The sequence below is a fragment of the Neomonachus schauinslandi genome, chromosome 15 (assembly GCF_002201575.2).
Source record: "Neomonachus schauinslandi chromosome 15, ASM220157v2, whole genome shotgun sequence".
NCBI lineage: Eukaryota > Metazoa > Chordata > Mammalia > Carnivora > Phocidae > Neomonachus > Neomonachus schauinslandi.
In genome coordinates this window covers 13,120,975-13,141,833 of record NC_058417.1, presented here as the reverse complement: position 1 = coordinate 13,141,833, position 20,859 = coordinate 13,120,975, and the positions used below count along the sequence as shown (strand labels likewise).

The window sequence follows — 20,859 nt, the reverse complement described above, 5'->3', positions numbered from 1 at the left end:
GCGTGTCTTCGGGTGGGGACAGGGGCCTTGTGGAGCAGTTCCAGCCTGGCCTTTGAGAAAAAGTGCCAACACCAGGCAAAATGTAAACACTGAAATTGGACAACAGCCTCATCCCTAGGGCTCCGAGGCAGCGAGAAGCAAGCTAAGAGGGACAAGGGGCTGAGTCAGAAGGAGAAATTAATTACTAGAGGGAAGATTATGATCGATCCAAGGTCAGGCTTTCGTGAAGGAGTTTCAGGCAATGTTTGTGGGAACTTCAGGACCCCCTGATGTAAAACTGCAAAAGCAGCCCCCACTTTACCCACATTAAAGCCTGTTGGTCCCGAAGCCAGGTTTCCTGTCCCTTACTGGCCATAGGTCCCGCTGCTCTATGGTCAAAAGCCCGAGCCTGCCGCCTGCCTCTGCCCAGGCCTGGCAGGTTGTGGTGATGGGGGATGGAGGGACTTGCCCCAGAGGGCAGCTGGGAAATCCCTCCCCGTCAGTGTCAGCAAGACTTCCGGCTCCCTCCCAGGCCTGTCTGCCAGCCGGGACAGCTGGGCGATTCCTGAGTGGCAGCCTTGCTCCGCCCCCTCCACAGCTGCGGCCTGCGTGTGGCGGGAGGGCACAGAGTCTTCCCCAACGTGGGCCTGGAGGCAGGTGGCCCAGGTGGTTGCTGGGGGATGGATTGGGATGACAAAACCAGTGAGAATTAATAGCTGTCACTGTTTATTGCGTTCATTCTGGACTCTGGGCTTTGTTCAAGTCCTTTCTATGTGTTTTCTCAAGTAATTCTGCAGGGTGGATTTATTTATTTATTTTTTAAAGTTTATTTATGTATTTTTTTAAAGATTTTTATTTACTTGTCAGAGAGAGAGAGCACAAGCAGGGGAAGCGGCAGGCAGAGGGAGAAGCAGTTTCCCCGCGGAGCAGGGAGCCCGATGTGAGGCTCATTCCCGGACCCTGGGATCATGACCTGAGCCAAAGGCAGATGTTCGACCAACTGAGCCACCCAGGCGCCCCTGCAAGGTGGATTTACTATGCACATTTCACAGACAGGAAATGGGAGAAATGACTTGCTCAAGGTCATATAGCCAGAAAGGGGTGAGGCTGTCTGACACCAAGGTCTGAAGTGCGTAATTTCTGGTGGTAAGCTTTGAATGGGGACTTCTTTTGTCTCTAACAGAATCTGATCGCAGACTTTGAAGGACCGATACCAAGTCTTGGGGCTGGCCACCCTGGGATCAACCAGGCCAGTGCTCAGCTGTGGCCTGTCCTCCCGGGGCTCAGGGCAGAGCACCTGACCATTCATTAAGCTCTCCCACCAGCATGATCTCTTTGACTCTTCACAGCACGCTTGTGAAGTAGCTATTGTAATTCCCATTTCCCAGTTGGGGAAACTGAGGCCCGTGATGGGAAGCATCAAATACAAGAGAGAGAAGAGGTGGGACCAGAACTCTGGCCTTGGCACCTGCCGCCTCCCCTGCCCTGTCCCAGGCTGCGCTGCTGTGTGGGTGTGGGGGTGACTCAGGCAGGGCATGTGGGTGGGCAGGCGGTGCAGCTATGGCTGGTGGGTGTGGCCTGCCTGACGCCCAGGGCAGGTGGCCCAGCCAGTTCTGCCTCTGACACCTCATTTCAGCCTTCTCTCTGCCTATGATGAGAGCCTCCCGCCGCCTCAGCCACAGTCCCTCCGGGGGTCCTTGGGCCCAGGACATGCGGTGATCTCCGAGCACGGGCAGCCACCACCACCCAGAGCACACCAGGTGAGTCCTCACCACACATGGCGGCCAGTGCTGTCCAAGGTCCGAGGGGACGCCAGAGCGAGGACCTAAGGGGTCCTTTAGGCCACACTGCCCTTTGCTGATAGGCCTTGGGGGAGGAGTTGGGAAGAAGCTCGGGTCTCCAGCAGGAGAAGCAAAGTGAGGCATGAGCTCTTGGCCCAGTGAGTGTGTCAGAACACAGGTTCTGATGGAGCCAGGAAACTTTCCTGAGGTTTGGAGATCTTGGGGAGGGGGAAGGGCTCACAACCACCAAGGGGCAAAGGTGAGGCTCTTGTCTCCGCCAGCAGGCCCCCAGCTGTGGTTCTGCAGCGCAGACGTGTGAGGGGGGCGCTCCGGATGAGATGGATGAGATGACGTAGCCCAGAGCTTGAGAGTGACAAGGCGCAGGCTCCTCACAGGGGCTGAGCCAGCGGCGGCAGGGGCTCCCTGTGGCCCACAGGCCTGGCCTGTCTTCCAGCCAGTGTCAGGGCTTGGGAGGCACTTCCCAGGCGGGGAAGCCCAGACCCAGAGAGGGAGGGCAAGGCAGTGAGAGAGTCCCGCAGGTGAGAATTCAGCGTTTATGGGGTGACTCAGGGAGCCAATTATCACTGCTAATTATAGCTCCAGCCCAGAGTTTTCTTGACCTCTCCTGCCCCAGCTTCCCAGGACTGCCCCAACTCATGGGCCCAGGGCAGGGAGGATGGAGCAGCCGGCTGTCATGGGTGAGAGCTCGAAGGTCCTTGGGGTCCTTTCAGCTCATTTATCAGAAGGGAAAACAGAGGCCCGGGGAGGGGTAAGAGACATGCCCTCCATCCCTCTCCTTTACTCTTGGTTTAGCTCAGCCTTTTAGCCCTATCTGTCCGTAGACTACTTTGGGCTGAGGAAGGTGGTAAAGGCCACCCATCCTCATCCTGTGACTGTGGATATAGTCAGGGACCTACATGCTCATGATTCTCTCTCCATCTCTCTGGCCTCAAGGCCCCTCCTCAAAGGTCCCTGCCTCAAGGTCCCTGCACTCCAAGGCCAAAGCCCTCCCCTGGATAACTCCTCCTCTCTCAGGGCTGCTTACTTTTGGGGAGGGCAGCTGTCCCGTTTCCAGACCTCACTGTAGTCTGAAGACAAACTGCTCCCGATACTTTTTCCAGGCAGCTTTCCTATTTGGGCCAGGATTACCAGCGGCCCTAGCTCCACCCTGCATAGCTGGGCTCTTCGTACAGAAATCTGTCCCCTGCCCTACCTCCACGACCCTGAGGGAGTTCTCTGAGGGCTGCTCAAGCTGAGAATGGCCCCTGTTGATTGCAGAGTCACCTCCTGTCCACGCAGCCTTTTTGCCCTGTCCATCTCATCCTATATGGCCAGCCCCCCCTTCCCCATGCCAATGCCCCCACAGCACCCTTCTCCTAGCTCCATGGTCTAGTCTCCTTCACCCCCCATACAGTGTGCTATCTCTAACATGGCCGTCTCCTGTGTAACCCAGGGCCCTCCCAGGCCCCGCTGCCCTTGGGACCAGCTACAACTCCTCACCGGTATTCCAGGCCCTCACAACAGAGCCCTACCTGCTTTTGGAGCCTCTCACTGCCAGTGGTCCCCATGAACTCCTCAGACTCTGCAGCCACACCAGCTCCTTGCCACTTGCTAACTTTCTTGACCCCTGGTCTTTGCTCAGGCTGTCCCCTCTGCCTGGATTGTCCTTCATCTACATAGAAACCTCTAAGGTCCCCTTAGAGGGATCCAGCCTGTACTGAGCATCAGTAAACCAGGTCAGGACTGAGCGGCTGCCTCCTCTGCCTCTGGGGAGGGGGCTCAGCTGCTTGCTTCAGGTGAGAAGGGAGTCTAATGGACAGATGGCCACAAGGCTGGTTGCACTCAGTTCTGGGTGAATGAGACAAAGATAATCAGTGTCTAAGCTTCAGAGACCACCAGGGTGGTAAGAAATCCAAAGCACCAAAGAGGCCAGAGGTTGTATTATTAGGAGCATAGTGTCTAGAACAAAGGAGGTGATAGTCCTGTTCTGTTGAGGATATCACTGAACACAAAATCTGATAGGGACATGGAAAAAGCAGAACTAATTCTTGGGAGTCCACCTGAAGATTGGTGGGTTGAGATGATGTCTTGAGAGAAGCTAAGGGCATGGTGGTCTCTGCCTGAAAGCTCTGTTGGGCTCTCCTAAGATGCACAGGGGCAGAGGTGCTGGAGCAGGGAGCAGGAGAAATTGTGGGGACAGTCTCTCTCTTCCTGGGAAGAGTTGGCAGCCAGGGAAGGTAGACAGTGAGCTCCTCATCCCGGGGGTATGACCAGGGACCACCTGGTGCCACATGGGCGTCTGAAGCCCCCTGAAGCTCCTCCATGCCCACTCAACCTAAGCATCTGTGCTATGATTGTGCTCCAGCCATGAATGCCCACCCCAAGGAGATGGTGCCCCTCATGGGCAGAAGAGCTGCCGTCCCCAGTGGGAACCCTGCCATCCTGCAGGAGAAGAGGTCAGCAGAGATCACCCCCACCAAGAAGAGGTAGGACGGGCAGGCTTGGGCACTGTGCTGTGAGGGCACATCAGGGATTTTGGCGCCCATCCTCAGGGAGCCCTTGCCCGGGTGGACACAAGACTCTCAGTCTCATCCGGGGTGACCTGGTGCCCAACTAGGTATAAGCGGGGGGAGGTTGGGGAGATAGCACTACATACTCAGGGGGCTGAGCTGGGAAAGTCAGTACAATGGGAATAATCAGGGAGGCCTCCTTGGAGGGGTCGGAGGCACTGAGGCAGTGATATTCAGGAAGGCTTCTGGCTGAGGCAAGGGATTGCTGGAGCCATCCTTTAGACAGAGCCAAAAGAAATTTCAGGTAGCCTGGATCTCCAAGTGACTACTTTTTTCACGTGCACCAATGGCTTTCCTGTCCACTGTGCGCCCAGCCAGGCTATTCAAGCTCTTTAACACCACCTGTGTAACTGGGACCCCAGCAAAGGCACTGGCTCACAGGGTGATCGTTTGTTGGGATCGTCAGCACAACGCGCTGGGCGACACGCTGCTGGCGTCCTGTACATGCTAGTGTGGATAGTGGTTTTGCTACTTGGAGCTTCATCTTCATCATCGTCATTGTTACTGTCCCTCCAAAGGGCCCCTGGGAACCGAGCAGGGCTGGGATGGTTATGACTACTTCCCAGCTGGGGGTGTGGAGGAAGCAAAGCAGGGAGAGTATTTCTCTAGGGTCATTCCTGGCCCCTGAGCTGCTTCCGTGGCAGTCCCCCAGCCCCCCAGCAGATTTGGTGCCCTTAAGCCCAAATGCCCCTCTTCACCACAGGTTGTGCTTCACTGGACCCAGATGGGCCCCGGGTGTAGTTCAGCTCATTTGCCTCGCCTCCTCTGGCCCCATCCCAGGCCCCGGCTTGGGCCAGAGGTGAGATCAGTGTTTTCCCTTCTGTCTGTTGTTGTGAGTAATAATTGCTGAGGTTTTCTGTGCACCGGGGCCCAGGCCGGGGAGACGGAGACACAGAGAGAAAGAATGCCCATCCCTGCTCACAGTCTGGTAAGAAGGGCACCCAGAAGAATGTGAGAAGTGTCCCAGTAACAAGGTGGGGAGGGGTCTGAGAAGGGGTGGGTCATTCTGACCCTGCAGGCTCTGCAGGGTGTCTCAGGGCACTTCCTGGATGAGGTGGTTTCGAATGGGTGATGGCAGGTGGAGAGGCAGGGAAAGGGCATCCCCAGACAGAGGCTTGGGGCAGGGACCAGGGAGGATCTGTGTAACTGAAGGGCTGGGTGGGGGGAGGAATCTTGGAGAATATGAATCCCATTGGGGCTGGGTCTTGGGGGTTGGTTAAGGAGTTTGGACAAACCTGAGGGCAGTGGGGAGCCACAGAGGGATTTTGTGTGACAAGGAGGGCATGGTGAGATTTGCATTTTGGAAAGCATACTCTGGGTGATCTATGTGGACGATGGATTGGAGGGGAGGCTGGGAGCAGGGAGATGACAGGAGGCTCTTGGGAAGCTTGAGTGACAGGTGGTGAGGTCTGAACCTGGGTGATCAGGAATGGAGAAGAAGGGGTCAGGTCAGAAATTTATCGGGATCATGGGGTCTGTAGGATCAACTATGAGAAGGGAGGGAGAAGGAGAACCGAGAGACATCCCCTTCATTTGGTGGGAGGACCTGAATGGATGATGGGGCCATCTCTGACGTGAGCACATCAGAGGAGGAGGAGCAAGATGAGGAGAGACAACCCAAGTTCAGGTGTGAATGTTGTCTGAGAAGTGCCCGATGGAGCACCCTCTTGCCTCTCTTTCCCTTCCCCTGCCCTCTCACATTCCTAGGGGAGGTTTGGACCTCAGGGGAGGATTGTGGACATGGCTTCAGGAAAATCCCAGGATCTTCCCACAGTCAAGATGCCTTTTCTGAGCCTATCCCTGTTCATGAACTTAGCCTTAGACTCAGCTCTACCTATGGCCTCACACAGCCAACGGCCTGGGTGTGAGGTGTGACCTTTGTCTCACGAAGCAGGAGCACCTTCTTCCCAACGGCTCTTTGAGGGCCCTCAAGTGCCTACTTTTCCCTGAAGATTTGGGCATGTCCCTCAAAACTGAGTATAGGACTCAGCCTAGATAGAAAAAGAAAAGAAAAGAAAAAATTCAGTGTAAATAAAGCCAGTCTGACCAGTAAGGAAATCTGTACTAATAGTGGGATTGAAGGTACCAAGAAGTCTAGGTGAGGAGAGATTTTTGGACCTGTAGCTTTTCCTGAACCATCATGCTATTTCTTTCTTTTTAAAGATTTTTTATTTATTTGACAGACAGAGACACAGCGAGAGAGGGAACACAAGCAGGGGGAGTGGGGGAGGGAGAAGCAGGCTTCCCGTGGAGCAGGGAGCCCGATGTGGGGCTCGATCCCAGGACCCTGGGATTATGACCTGAGCCGAAGGCAGGCGCTTAAGGACTGAGCCACCCAGGCGCCCCCATCATGCTATTTCTCATGAGCAGCTACCACTGTGGCCTCTTTTTTTTTTTTTTAAAGATTTTATTTATTTGACAGAGAGAGACAGCGAGAGCAGGAACACAAGCAGGGGGAGTGGGAGAGGGAGAAGCAGGCTTCCTGCCGAGCAGGGAGCCCGATGTGGGACTCGATCCCAGGACCCTGGGATCATGACCTGAGCTGAAGGCAGACGCTTAACGACTGAGCCACCCAGGCGCCCTCACTGTGGCCTCTTTACTGGACCCTGGGCAAGGCGATGCCCTGGGGTGGAGACATGGGCTGATGAAACCTGTGGAGGGGCTGGCTTTTTGGAGATCAGAGCACTTGGGCATTTCTTGGGACAAAGTAGTTGGTCACACAGCCTCTTTCCCAGCCCTGGGGTTGCTCAGGGATTGTTCATCATCTTCAAAGGGACAGAAATGAAGGAGAGATGGTGCAGAGCTACATGTTCCCCTGAGTTAATGACACCCGTGAGGTGCCTTTGGTCTGGATCAAAGGTAGGAGTAAACAAACAGCATATGCTGCAGGTTAGAAGCCAGGATGTCACATGGCCAAGACATCACCATCTGTCATGGTGGCAGGTAAGATGTAGCATGTGCAGTGGCAAATAGGGCATGTGTGGGATGGACTGTCATGGTCTACAGCTCCCTGTCCCAGGAATCCTTGCTCACAGTCAGGGATCTTTCCAGTCTGGCTTTCACCACTCTCCTTCCCAGCCACTGAAGACTTTCTTCCTCTGACATAGTCCTTGCCTTCTGCCATAGAAGCTTTTCTCATGCTGCCCTCTCTGCTTCTGGGGATTTTCCCGAGCCACAGATCTCTGAGGACAGGGTCCCGAAGGGTCATCTCTTCCTTCCCTGCTTCCAACATTTCCTACACAGAGCATATTTGTGGTTTTTGAGTAAGTAGGTGGGTCAGTGCAGGAGCAGGTGAGACAATGAGAGACAGAGTGAGCGAGTTGATGAGTAAGTGTCCTGGTGGCTCAGCACAGTCCCTCCACACAAAGAAGGACACTTCATGGTGAGATGAGGATATATTTCCTCCACTCCCTCGGGCCCTTTGGCTCCCAGGCCTGGAATAGATAGATGCTGTTGTGATCTGGTTTCCTAGTCCATTCTTGAGGCCCGTTTGGCCTCTGGGAGGAAGCCCTGAGAAGGAGAGGAGTTGGAAGAGAGGCAAAGGACCCTTCCTCAACTTCTTGGGCAAGACTGAGAAAAAGATGAGAGCTTTGGACAACAGAGAGCCCAGTGGGAGTCACCTGAGGTTTGTGTTGGTCTGTCTGCTTATTGGTTCATTCCACCAGCCTCTACATCTATCCACCAATATGCCCATCCAACTACTCATTGCTCAGCCATCCATGCATCCATTCATCCATCCTTCCATGTATCCATGCATCCATCTATCCATCTTATTCATCCATCCAACTCATCTGTCCATCTATCTGACCAGCCATTCTTCCTTTCTTTCACACATTACCTACCCATGTTCTGCTCCTCTGTTAAGTCTTCTGAGTGTCAGAAGAAGCATTGGGTTCTGGAGAATTAAGGACAATTCAGGTGTGGTTCCTCCCATTGAGGATCTTACAGTTGAAGGTCAGTGTGTTGTCTGGAGCAGGGAAAGCAATGGCCTCATTGTGCTATGACCTGGTCCAATCCTTGGGTCCAATTCTGACCAATTCACTGGGACAATAGCTCTTCAAATGGATTTTTGCCCATTTGTGCACCATTTAATCCCCATCTCCTAGAACAGCGCCTGGCATACGGTAGGTGCTCAATAAGTCTTTGTTGAGTAGATGCACACTATCAAGGAGCCTAGACAAGTAGGGACACTTTAGGGTGGCATTTCTGGGGCACTCCAAGGATGCTGGGAGTAGTCATCAGACTGGATGACCTCTGATGCCCACTTCAGCTGCACAGTCCATTTGTGGATGATTTTAGAGCTGTCCTGGCTCCAGAGTCCAGAATCATCTGGTCCAAGTACTCTCCACCCTCAGGTCACCCAGGAGGCAGAGGCAGAGCCAGACTAGAACCCAGGTTTTGGGCTCCCAGTCAGGGGTATACTTCTCTTTTGGAAGAAGGATTTGATTTCAGGTCAGGTCAGAAGGTTCCTCTTGATGGGCAGAAGATAGGAGGGTGAGGGCAATGTGCCAGCCAGCCCTGTCACCCACCCCACTTATGCCCCAGTTCTGGATTTGTTCTGAGGCTTCCAGGCTTGTCTGTGCCTGGAGGAGAGGAGAGGGAGAGGACAGGCAGGGCCCAGGATTCCCTCATGCCTGCCCATCCCGGGAAGTGGCTATGTTGGGCAGTCTGCACCTGCAGCTAATCCCTAGAGCTGGTTTGGCTGGAAGAAGACCCAGAGGGTTGAGGGGACAGCAGCGTGGATAGTGGTATAAACTGGGAGCCTGGAATCAAGAGTCAAGTTCTCTGTCCAACTTGGTTTCTATCCTTGGGGGGTGACCATGGATGAGTGTTGCTCCATCCTGGCCTTGGTTCCCTCATTATGGAATGGGGCCACAATCCCTCCCCTGCTACCCTTCTGAACTTGATGTGGCTGGGACTGTGCTTTGGGAGCTCTTCTGTGGTCTTGTGAGAAAGGGAGGGGGTATGTCGATCCTTCTGGGCACGGGAAGGAGACAGGCAGCAAAGGTACTTATGAGAGAGACCAGCTGGTCAGGAGGCCACTATCCCCGGCCAGGTCACAGAGCAAGAAGCAGCAGCATGGGGTGGGGGGTATCGCTGCAACCGACCCTCCTCCTGATGCTCATCATCCAGGCTGTCATGGGAAGGCTTGTCCCTGAGTGTGTGACCGTAGGTTCTGAGAGCATGCGTGTCTGTGTTTGTGGGTGCTTCTGAAGGTGAGGCCAGGGCTGTGTCTGGCTGGGGAGTCGTATCTTGGGTGTGTGTCTCATCTCCTGATCAGGCAGTGAGTCTGTCCCCTCCCCTGGGGCTTAGTCAGGTCGCAGGCCCTGGGCCCATGTCTCTCTTCCAGCCCTGGGAGAAAGTGTGCCCTTCACTTGCCCCTTTACTGCTCCTCACACCCACTGTCCAAAGTGGTTTCCTGAGTTTTCCTTCTTGATGAGGATTCTTAGCCCTGTCCCCTGAACTTTTACATCCCCTCACTGCTCTAGGTCTGACTATTTTCTGTGCTGACACAACAGTACAAGAGATGATCGGAGGGAGTTGAATGTGTCCTGGCAACCAGGAAAGGCCCTTGTAGATGCCAGCATGTAGGGACTTCCTCCTGAAAGGGCTCTTCTTCAGACCCGAGGCCAGAGGGACAGTTGCAGGGGATGATGGGGAATTGTAGCTCTCGTTGTTGCCATGTCCCCATCTCTGGTGAGTCTTCCGCACCTGGAGGCAGCTGCAGACAGGAAAGTCCCCCTCAGATGCTAGGCCACCCCAGCAGAGACCCCTGGGTTCATCTCTCAGTATTTTTAGTGACTAGAATCACCGAAACCCAGCTTTGAGTCCAGGCTCTGCCACTTACTTGCTGTGTGAGCTCAGGCGAGTAGCTTGACCTCAGAGCCTCCACCTGCCCACCTGCGCGCGGCGATGGGGCAGTACCCATCCCAGAGGGCTGCTGTGGGGGCTGAACGAGGCCATGAGGGACGGAGCCCAGCATGGAGCCAGCCGAGAGCGAGTGTGCTGTGCGGCTGGGCAGCCTCAGCAGCAGGGTGCAGGGCACGCGGGTGGACGGTCCCAGCCCCAGCTCTAATGGCCTTGCTTGGGTGTCCCCACAGTGCACACTTCTTCCTGGAGATAGAAGGGTTCGATCCCAACCCCATTGTCTCCAAGACCTCTCCCCCCATCTTCTCCAAGCCTATGGACTCCAACATCCGGCAGTGGTGAGTACTGGCCCCCGTGCCAGCCCAGACCTCCGCTCCAGGGCGGGCAGCGACTCACCTGGGGCCAAATGGCCAGGCCTGGTTGTCTCTCTCTTTTAAACTTGTTTCTCTCTCTCTTCCTTTCCAGCCTCTCTGGCAACTGTGATGACATGGACTCACCACAGTCTCCTCAGGACGATGTGACAGAGACCCCGTCCAATCCCAACAGTCCCAGGTCAGCCTGGCCCTCCCCTTCCCCTCACTGCGTCTACCCGGTGGGTGACAGAGGCATGGGCATCACTACCCAGGAAAGAGAAAGAAGCCTCCGTTCCTGGGGGTTGGGACAAACGTCTGGACCTCTGGTTGTGGCATGTAGGAATTTTTTTGGGGGGAGAGGGGAGTATTACATTTTATAAACTATAAAAAGTATTACCCATTCATTATAAGCATTCAAAGAACAGTATGCAAGAGAAGGAGAACTATAACACAATCCCATGTAAGTACATTAAAAATACATGCTTATAAACCATGAAGCATCATGTGCATTTTGCAAGAACACATACAAACAAAAAATTATGCATTACCATGCTTGTCTCTTTGGAGTGTGGGGGCAGGAAGAGATGGAGTTTAAAAATGCAAACATCCCAAAAGATTAAAGTGGGATTTCCCTTCCCCTAATCTCATACATTTTAAGGCAATCGCTATTAATTGTCCTTCCTAGTCAACTTCACTCTGTGTATCCAAATATGTATTTTGAAAAATCGTGATTGCATTTGGATTGGGAGGGAAGCCTGCACGCGGCGACAGGCGTGCGGGGTGCCAGGGGCCTGGAGCGCTGATGGACAGCGCCTGGGGCGTCGGGACAGCGCGGGGGCTGCCAAGGCTGGAGCGGCTCTGCGCAGGCGCAGCGCCTCCGGCGGGGGAGGGGAGAGTAGGTTGGTGGTACCCGCCCGGTGAACTGGCAATACTTTCCGGCCTCAGTGCAAACCTGGCCAAGGAAGAGCAGAGGCGGAAAAAGAAGCGGCTGAAGAAGCGCATCTTTGCAGCCGTGTCGGAGGGCTGCGTGGAGGAGCTGCTGGAGCTGCTGCGGGAGCTGCAAGAGCTTTGCAGGCGGCGGCGTGGCCTGGACGTGGCTGGTCAGTGGCTGGCTCCGGCAGAGAGAGCGCAGGGCTGGGGGCCCCCGTGTGGCTCCTGCTGTCAACCTTTCCCCACAACCACCCATGAGGGGGGCGTGTGAGGAGCCCAGAATGCTGGGCTGGGGACTTTGAAGCTGACTCCGAGGGCAACGGGGAGCCATGCAAGGGCTTAGGCAGGCGAAGGTCAGGTCTGGCCACTGCATGGAGGGCAGGTGTAAAACTGGAGAAGGGTGCTATTCAGGCAGCGTTGGGAGCACAGCAGAAGAGCTGGGGGAAGGTGACCTCGGCAGTGGAACTGGCTGGAATCGAGGACAAGGGAAGTGAGAGAAAGAGGAGTCCAGGGTAGCGCCATTGGCCACTTGCTGGATGGTGGGTCCCACGCTGTGTCGGGGCCCGGGGCGTAGCGTGTTAGAGGGAGGGGATGTAGGCTACTAGGAGGAGGCAGGCTGAAGACTTCAGGGCATCAGCACTGAGGTGGACAGTGGGAAGGCATGCAGTGGGTGAGACTGCCCCCTCCAAGGTAGCAGGTGCAGAAGGCAAAGAGCAAAAGGCCTTAGATGACGCTCTCGGGGAAGAGCAGTTGGAGAGGGAGGAGGAGAGTAGGTAGCAGAGGCTCCAGGAGGCCAGTGGGGGAGGCCCGAGCAGGGTCTGGAGGTCTGAGGCTGCCGCCCTCTCACCCTGGCCTCCCCTCCTCAGGGCTGGAAGGGCCAGGGGCAGCCGGGGCCCCTCCTGCGGCTCATCCTGTGTGACCCTGTCCGCAGACTTCCTCATGCACAAGCTGACGGCCTCTGACACGGGGAAGACCTGCCTGATGAAGGCCTTGTTAAACATCAACCCCAACACCGAGGAGATTGTGCGGATCCTGCTGGCTTTTGCCGAGGACAATGACATCCTGGACAGGTTCATCAACGCTGCGTACACAGAGGAGGCCTACAAAGGTATGCTGCCTGTGGGAGGTGCTGTGCAGACAGGGATTTCTGAGGCTGGGCTGGGGGCCAGGCCACACAGGGCCCCTGCTGTCACCGTGGGCCCTAAGCACTGAGCCTGCTTTCGTACCACATAGCAGGCACTCCTCACTTCCGTCCTTTGTTCTGCAGAGAGTTTTGAGCTAACTGCCACATGCCAGGCATTGTTTTCGGCACTGGGGCACAGTAGTGAACAAGACAGATATAGGCCACTGCTTTAAATAAAGTAATTTTAGATGGAAAATGCTAGGAAAAGAAAATAGAAGAAGGTAATGTGATCCAAAATGACTGGGGATGGGCAGCTTTAGAGTGTATCAGCAGGGAGGTAACCTTCGACCTGAGGCCTGCATGATGAGAAAGACTGGGAGCAGGGCAAGGGCCAGAGCCTGAGATGGGAATGAGTTTGGCCTATCAGGGCAGTGGGAAGCCGGCCAGAGATGCTGTCAGATAGCTGGGCGAGGCCAAAACACGGCCAGTCTTAGTGTCACCATCATTGTTATTACTTACCGCCCCATCTGGGTCTCAATTTTGTGGCTTCTCTCTTAAGTGGATTGGAGAGGGACAGGGAGGCCACATTTGGGATAGTGTTTCCCCGCCCGGCAAATCTGTTGTGAATAATCAGTAAGGTGTGTCCTCACTGGAGTTTTTGGACTCAGTAAACATCCTCTTCGGTTCTAACGAGGTGCAAAAATGATGGGCTCAGGAATGACTGGATGCTATCTTGCTGATATGCCAGGGGGCACTAAACATTGCTCTTTGCAGGGAGTAGTCTAGCTTGGCCCTCAACTTTTCTCATGGGGCAAAGTCCTTTTTATTTTTATTTATTTATTTAAACTGCAGACTTTCACAAGGGTTTTTATTATATACTGGAAAAAGTAAAGGACTGTGAAAACTCAACACTGTTGATGGGAAGCAAGGGAATCCAGGGATGATGGCTACAACTGAGTGCTGAACTGCATGCTGAGCTCCCTGGTAGCCAAAGCAAAGAGAAAAACCAGATGAGCTATATATAATGTTCTCAGCCTGTCACTAGGGAGTTGATACTAGACCTTAGCCAGGGAGGTTTAGGCCAGTGCCTTAGGCTTGCCTGTCTTGATTCTTCTCCCTTTTCAGTCCCTTTCTGTCCCCTCCTTTCTTCTTGTCAGTATACAGGGACTTAAACCCCTTTCTAGCAGCATGTTCCCCTTGAGGCCAGGGATGGAGTCTGTCTTGCCCATAGTGAATTCCCTGGGACCCTTGGGGTCTCACATAAGAGGTCTTTAATAAATGTTTTTTGGGGCACCTGGGTGGCTCAGTTGTTAAGCGTCTGCCTTCGGCTCAGGTCATGATCCCAGGGTCCTGGGATCGAGTCCCACATCGGGCTCCCTGCTCAGCGGGAAGCCTGCTTCTCCCTCTCCCACTCCCCCTGCTTGTGTTCCTGCTCTCACTATCTCTCTCTCTCTGTCAAATAAATAAATAAAATCTTTAAAAAAAATTAAAAAAATAAATGTTTTTTGAATGAGTGAATAAATGAAGGTTACTATTAAGGCTTTGCTGTCCTGACTGCAACTCCTTACTTTTCTTCTTTCTTAGCCTCCCCTTATCACTTCCTTCTTTCATGACTCTGTCTTTTGCTGGTGGGCTTGTTGGGGGCTGTGAGCACTCACTCTCTCTCTGCATGGTGGGAGGAGCCATTTATTTCTGTCTTCCCAGAAACCAACCCCCTATTCTTCCCTCTGATGGTATCTGCTGGTACCTCCCCTTCAGTGTCCTGGATGGGTGCTCCCTGCCGCCAGGGGGTTAAGGGACTACAACACCACCAGGAGAGCATTTTTCCTCACTTTGGGCATGTTACTTTGCCTTTCTGAGTCTCAGTTCCTCCATCTGGCAGAGGCTAATTAATATTTCCTTCCTATGCTGCTAAGAGGATCCAAAAACAACTTTTAAAATATTATCATTTTTAGCATTTTATTAAAGACCTTTAGCAATTTGCCTTTTTTAAAATTTTTTAATTATTTTTTAATTTTTATTTTATTTTATTTTTTTAAGATTTTATTTATTTATTTGAGAGAGAGAGAATGAGAGAGAGCAAGCACATGGGGGGGGGGAGGGTCAGAGGGAGAAGCAGACTCCCTGCCGAGCAGGGAGCCCGATGCGGGACTTGATCCAGGGACTCCAGGATCATGACCTGAGCCGAAGGCAGTCGCTTAACCAACTTAGCCACCCAGGCCTCCCTATTTTTTTATTTTTTATTCTTATGTTAATCCCCATACATTACATCATTAGTTTTAGATGTAGTGTTCCATGATTCATTGTTTGTGCATAACACCCAGTGTTCCATGCAGAATGTGCCCTCCTCAATACCCATCACCAGGCTAACCCATCCTCCCACCCCCCTCCCCTCTAGAACCCTGTTTGTTTTTCAGAGTCCATCGTCTCTCATGGTTCGTCTCCCCCTCCGATTTCCCCTGCTTCATTCTTCCCCTCCTGAAACCTTCTTCTTCTTCTTCTTCTTTTTATTTTATTTTTTTATTCTTACGTTAATCCCCATACATTACATCATTAGTTTTAGATGAAGTGTTCCATGATTCATTGTTTGTGCATAACACCCAGTGCTCCATGCAGAATGTGCCCTCCTCAGTACCCATCACCAGGCTAACCCATCCTCCCACCCCCCTCCCCTCTAGAACCCTCAGTTTCTTTTTCAGAGTCCATCATCTCTCATGGTTCGTCTCCCCCTCCGATTTCCCCAGCTTCATTTTTCCCCCCTGCTATCTTCTTCTTCTTTTTTTTTTCTTAACATATATTGCATTATTTGTTTCAGAGGTACAGATCTGAGATTCAACAGTCTTTTTTTTTTTTTTTTTTGAGATTCAACAGTCTTGCACAGTTCACAGCGCTTACCAGAACACATACCCTCCCCAGTGTCTATCACCCAGCCACCCCATCCCTCCCACCCCACCCCCCACTCCAGCAACCCTCAGTTTGTTTCCTGCAATTAAGAATTCCTCATATCAGTGAGATCATATGATACATGTCTTTCTCTGTTCGACTTATTTCGCTCAGCATAATACCCTCCAGTTCCATCCATGTCGTTGCAAATGGCAAGATCTCATTCCCTTTGATGGCTGCATAATATTCCATTGTATATATATACCACATCTTCTTTATCCATTCATCTGTCGATAGACATCTTGGCTCTTTCCACAGTTTGGCTATTGTGGACATTGCTGCTATAAACATTGGGGTACACGTACCCCTTTGGATCCCTACATTTGTATCTTTGGGGTACTTGCACCCAGTAGTGCAATTGCTGGATCATAGGGTAGCTCTATTTTCAACTTTTTGAGGAACCTCCATACAGTTTTCCAGAGTGGCTGCACCAGCTTGCATTCCCACCAAAAGTGTAGGAGGGTTCCCCTTTCTCCGCATCCCCGCCAACATCTGTTGTTTCCTGACTTGTTAATTGTAGCCATTCTGACTGGTGTGAGGTGGTATCTCATTGAGGTTTTGATTTGGATTTCCCTGATGCCGAGCGATGTTGAGCACTTTTTCATGTGTCTGTTGGCCATTTGGATGTCTTCTTTGGAAAAGTGTCTGTTCATGTCTTCTGCCCATTTCTTGATTGGATTCTTTGTTCTCTGGGTGTTGAGTTTGATGAGTTCTTTATAGATTTTGGATACTAGCCCTTTATCTGATATGTCATTTGCAAATATCTTCTCCCATTCTGTCGGTTGTCTTTTGGTTTTGTGGACTGTTTCCTTTGCTTTGCAAAAGCTTTTTATCTTGATGAAGTCCCAATAGTTCATTTTTGCCCTTGCTTTCCTTGCCTTTGGCGATGTTTCTAGGAAGAAGTTGCTGCGGCTGAGGTCAAAGAGGTTGCTGCCTGTGTTCTCCTTTAGGATTTTGATGGACTCCTGTCTCACATTTAGGTCTTTCAGCCATTTGGAGTCTATTTTTGTGTGTGGTGTAAGGAAATGGTCCAGTTTCATTCTTCTGCATGTGGCTATCCAATTTTCCCAACACCATTTGTTGAAGAGACTGTCTTTTTTCCATTGGACATTCTTTCCTGCTTTCACCAGGACTTTATTTTTGTGTATGGCATGGTGGCAGCTCTTCGGAAAATGCTGTTTCTGGTGGGACATTCTGAGATCCCCAGCCTTCCAGTCCCTTCCATCTGGAGAGTCCACAGGCTCCACCCACTGGGTTAATATCCCTCCAGCCCCTTCCTGCTGCTTCTCCCCTGTTCTGTTCCTCACTCATAGTGGCACCATTCTCCCAGCTCCTAGGCTAGTAGTCATCCCTTCTCTCCCAACCCCCATAGGCTGTTCTGAGGACTCTTCTTCTAAGGGTCTTTGGCCCTCATCATCTCTTTCTCCACTGGAGCAGCAGTTCCTCCCAAGTCTGGGCTCGTTCTAATGCATCCTCCAATTTTGCATCCAGAGTGATCAGAAAATACACATGGACAAAACCCAAAACTCTGGTCCTGTCACTTGCCTGCTTCAATGCCTCCTGACTTCCCATAGCACTTAGGATAAAGTTCTAACCTCTTAACCTGGTTTATGAAGTCGTGAGCCAGCCCACCCAGCCTTGATTAACTTAAGGGGTCTCAGCTTAGGGGCCACTCTGGGAACCCTCACCTGTCCCCCTCCGGCTGTTTTTTAAAGGCCCCTGCTCTAGGTACCACAGCCCTTGACCTCACAGTATCACAGCACTTAAATCCCAGCGAGACTCTGAGCTTCTCCAGGAGAAGGATCAGAACTACATCCTGTGCACCGCCGTGTCCCCAGCGCCTGGCACCAGAGAGCGGAGCCGGCCGGCAGCTAGTACTCCGCTGTGGTTCGGTGGGGAGTACGGAGGCCAGAGAGGGGGATGCCCCCAGGGCCCGGCCGTCGAGTGCCCCGCTCCCGTCCTCCCCTAGGGCCCGGGCGCCAGGCGCCCCCCTCCTGTCCTCTCCCCCCACCCAGGTCCCGGCAGTCGAGCGCCCCGCTCCCGTCCTCCCCCAGGGCTCGGCCGCCGGGCGGCCCCTCCCATCCCCCATCCAGGGCCCGGCCGCCGAGCGCCCAGCTCCTGTCCCCCCACAGGGCCCGGCCGCTGAGTGCCCCCCTCTCGTCCCCACTTGGTCCGCAGGGCAGACGGCACTGAACATCGCCATCGAGCGGCGGCAAGGAGACGTCACCGCCCTGCTCATCGCTGCCGGCGCCGACGTCAACGCCCACGCCAGGGGCTTCTTCTTCAACCCCAAGTACCTGCACGAAGGCTTCTACTTCGGTGGGTGCTGTGCACGCCCCGCACGGGCTCCCCGACCACCCGTGCCCGAGTGGGCGCTGGCGGGCCGGCCTGGAGCCCCCACTGCGGGTTCCTGCCTGCCCGACGCGCGGACCCGTGGACCTGTCTGGGGCCCAGCCGGACAGAACCGGGACCCGGGAGGCCACGGGGCAGAGCCTTCGGAACCGGGGCAAGCAGGCGTCCACTGGAGCAGCCCTGGATAGGGAACAGAGACCTGGGAGAGGGAGCAAGGAAAAAGCCCAATCTTAGAGGCCAGGAGACAGGTTCTGGGAGGGGAAATGATTTGCCCGCTGTAGTAAGGAGCGCCCAATTCCGCCTCTGCCCCTGGGCCCAGGGCTTTCCAGGACTGCAAGCTCGGAGCCAGAAGTAAGAGAGGCAAATTCCCTCGCTGACGAGTTAGGGAGTTCCAAAGCAATCGGGGTTAGGATACTCTGGGTGGAAAAAAGATTGTAATGCCTATTTTAGATACAGTGAAATTCACCCGTTTCCACGGACAGTTCTGTTCAGCCCCACAAATGCATCCAGTTATGTGACCACCACCATGAGGACAGGGTATAAATAGTTCCTTCACACTAGAAACTTTCCCCACACAACTTTGTCCACCCCTTTCCTATACCAGCTCTTGGCTGACAACCACTGACCTGTTTTCTCTTCTGGGTGGTTTTTGTTTTAGTTTTTGTTTGTTTGTTTGTTTGTTTTAATTTTTTTTTATTCTTATGTTAATCCCCATACATTACATCATTAGTTTTAGATGAAGTGTTCCATGGTTCATTGTTTGTGCGTAACACCCAGTGCTCCATGCAGAATGTGCCCTCCTCAATACCCACCACCAGGCTAACCCATCCTCCCACCCCCCTCCCCTCTAGAACCCTCAGTTTGTTTTTCAGAGTCCATTGTCTCTCATGGTTTGTCTACCCCTCTGTTTGTTTGTTTTTTTATCAGTAGGACTAGATGGGTCTGAGCAGACATGAGGACAGGGTCTTGTCCAGTCCACTGTCCAACATCAGACCCTGTTGGAGCCAGTGTTGGGAAATGTCTGTCAGGGGGGGATGAAGAGAGGGAACAAGAGGGAGATTGGAAGGGAAAGAGTAGGAGACCTGCTGTCCAGTCCTGGTTCCATCCCAGGCTTGTTGTGTGACCACATATGAGTCACCTGCCTTCCCTTTTCTTAACAAACATTTATTGATCACTTACTATATACACCAGGCACTGTTCTAGGTGTTTGAAATATATTAGTCAACAAAACAAAGATCTCTACCCTCATGGAACTTACATTCTAGACTGGAGGAAAACCATCAATAATAAACATAATAAATAAGAACACTATGTAATATGTTAGAAAATGGAAGTGCCATGGAAAAAAATAAAAAATAAGACAGGGAAAGGGGGTCGGGAGTTCCAGGCCAGGAAGGAGGTGGATTTCAATTTTAAATAGTGTGGTTAGGGTGACTCATTGAAAAGGTAATGTTTGAGCAAAGACTTGGAGGAGGTGCGGGGATGCGCAATGCAGATATGGAGAAATAGCACTACAAGCAGAGGGAACAGCCTGTGCAAAGGCCCTGAGGTAGGAAAAATGCCTGATATGTTCTAGGAAAAGGAAGACCATTATGGCCAGAGAGGGAGTGAGTGGGGTAAGAGAGGGGATGGCATCCAAACATGCAGGGCCTTGTGGGCTGTTGTTGGAACCCGAGCTTTTATTCTGGGGGAGGTGAAGCTTATGTGTTACTAGGATCAGTCTGACTGCTGTGCTGAGGATAGTGATGGAGGGCCAGGGTGGTAGTAGGGAGACCAGTTAGGAGGTTATGGCAGTGATCCAGCTTTAGTCTCCCTGCTCTCCCCATCCAAGGGGGAAGATGGGGAGAAGTACAGGGAAGCTCGGGGGTCAGTCCTGCTGGGGACACTGGCTTCAGTCCTAGGGCTTGGGGAACACTGGGGAGGTCTATGAGAGAACTGAGCTCCAGTGCTCCCCCCTGCCCCAGGCGAGACACCACTGGCCCTGGCGGCATGTACCAACCAGCCTGAGATTGTGCAGCTGCTGATGGAGAATGAGCAGACAGATATCACCTCGCAGGACTCACGGGGAAACAACATCCTACACGCGCTGGTGACGGTGGCTGAGGACTTCAAGACGCAGAATGACTTTGTGAAGCACATGTATGACATGATCCTGCTGAGGAGTGGAACCTGGGAGCTAGAGACCATGCACAACAACGACGGTCTCACGCCGCTGCAGCTGGCCGCCAAGATGGGCAAGGCCGAGGTGGGGCCTCAGGGGCGGGAAGCAGGGCAGGGGGGCTCTCTGCCAGCTCTTGGGCCTTTCTGGGGACCCCACAGATTACCCCTTGGCCGGGGAAAGGTCAGCCTTCCGTCTGGAAGTGCGTTTGTGGCCTGGGGTGGGTTTGTTCTGAGTGACCGCACAGAGATGCGGCACGTGGGAACCCCCTCTGGACTTCAGTCCCTAACACTCCATGTGTCTCTGCCCTGCTCTGGAGCTCCCATCTGGGGTCGGAGTGGGGAACCTTGAAGGCCATGGTGACACAGTACCTCACGGGCTTCGTGGCTGAGGCTTCCCGTGTGGTGAGGCACCCAGGCGGAGGCTGCGTCTGACCCTCTCATGAAGACAGGAGTCCCAGAATGGCTGCTCTGGCTCCAGAGCCAAATGGGCTGCCTGCATCTGGAGAGACCACTGTCTGTTGTGCTGAAACGCTGAGCCACTTCCTCAGCAGAGAGTATGGCTGCTTGTGGCCCTTTGCAGCCTGCGTGGAGTGGCTGAGGAGCTCAGGGCTTAACCTTGGTGAAGACTTGGGCTGGGGTGGGCTCCCACTTCTGTTGGTGCCTGGAGTCACAACTTGGTCTAAGATCAAGGTCAGGACTCAGGTGGGCCCGAGGGCAAGGCTCAGAGAAGCTTGCTCTTCAGCCTCCATGTGTCCAAGCCCTGGGAAGGGACTGAGGCTCCTGGGAGGCTGTGGAGGACT

At 53.3% G+C, this 20,859-nt stretch overlaps 1 protein-coding gene across 2 annotated transcripts in view; it reads left to right on the top strand.

Annotated features, from left to right (window-relative positions):
* Positions 1 to 1,638: 1,638 nt before the first annotated feature.
* Positions 1,639 to 20,859, top strand: part of TRPV3 (transient receptor potential cation channel subfamily V member 3) — a 32,597-nt gene continuing 13,376 nt past the window's right edge. For both annotated transcript variants that reach the window (XM_021703905.1, XM_021703904.1), the window contains exons 1-8: positions 1,639 to 1,739; positions 4,126 to 4,246; positions 10,432 to 10,536; positions 10,664 to 10,750; positions 11,497 to 11,651; positions 12,413 to 12,589; positions 17,726 to 17,866; positions 19,864 to 20,144. In XM_021703905.1, the coding sequence (XP_021559580.1) occupies positions 4,128 to 4,246; positions 10,432 to 10,536; positions 10,664 to 10,750; positions 11,497 to 11,651; positions 12,413 to 12,589; positions 17,726 to 17,866; positions 19,864 to 20,144 (1,065 nt within the window). In that variant the 5' untranslated portion in view covers positions 1,639 to 1,739; positions 4,126 to 4,127. The remainder of the gene's footprint in view (positions 1,740 to 4,125; positions 4,247 to 10,431; positions 10,537 to 10,663; positions 10,751 to 11,496; positions 11,652 to 12,412; positions 12,590 to 17,725; positions 17,867 to 19,863; positions 20,145 to 20,859) is intronic.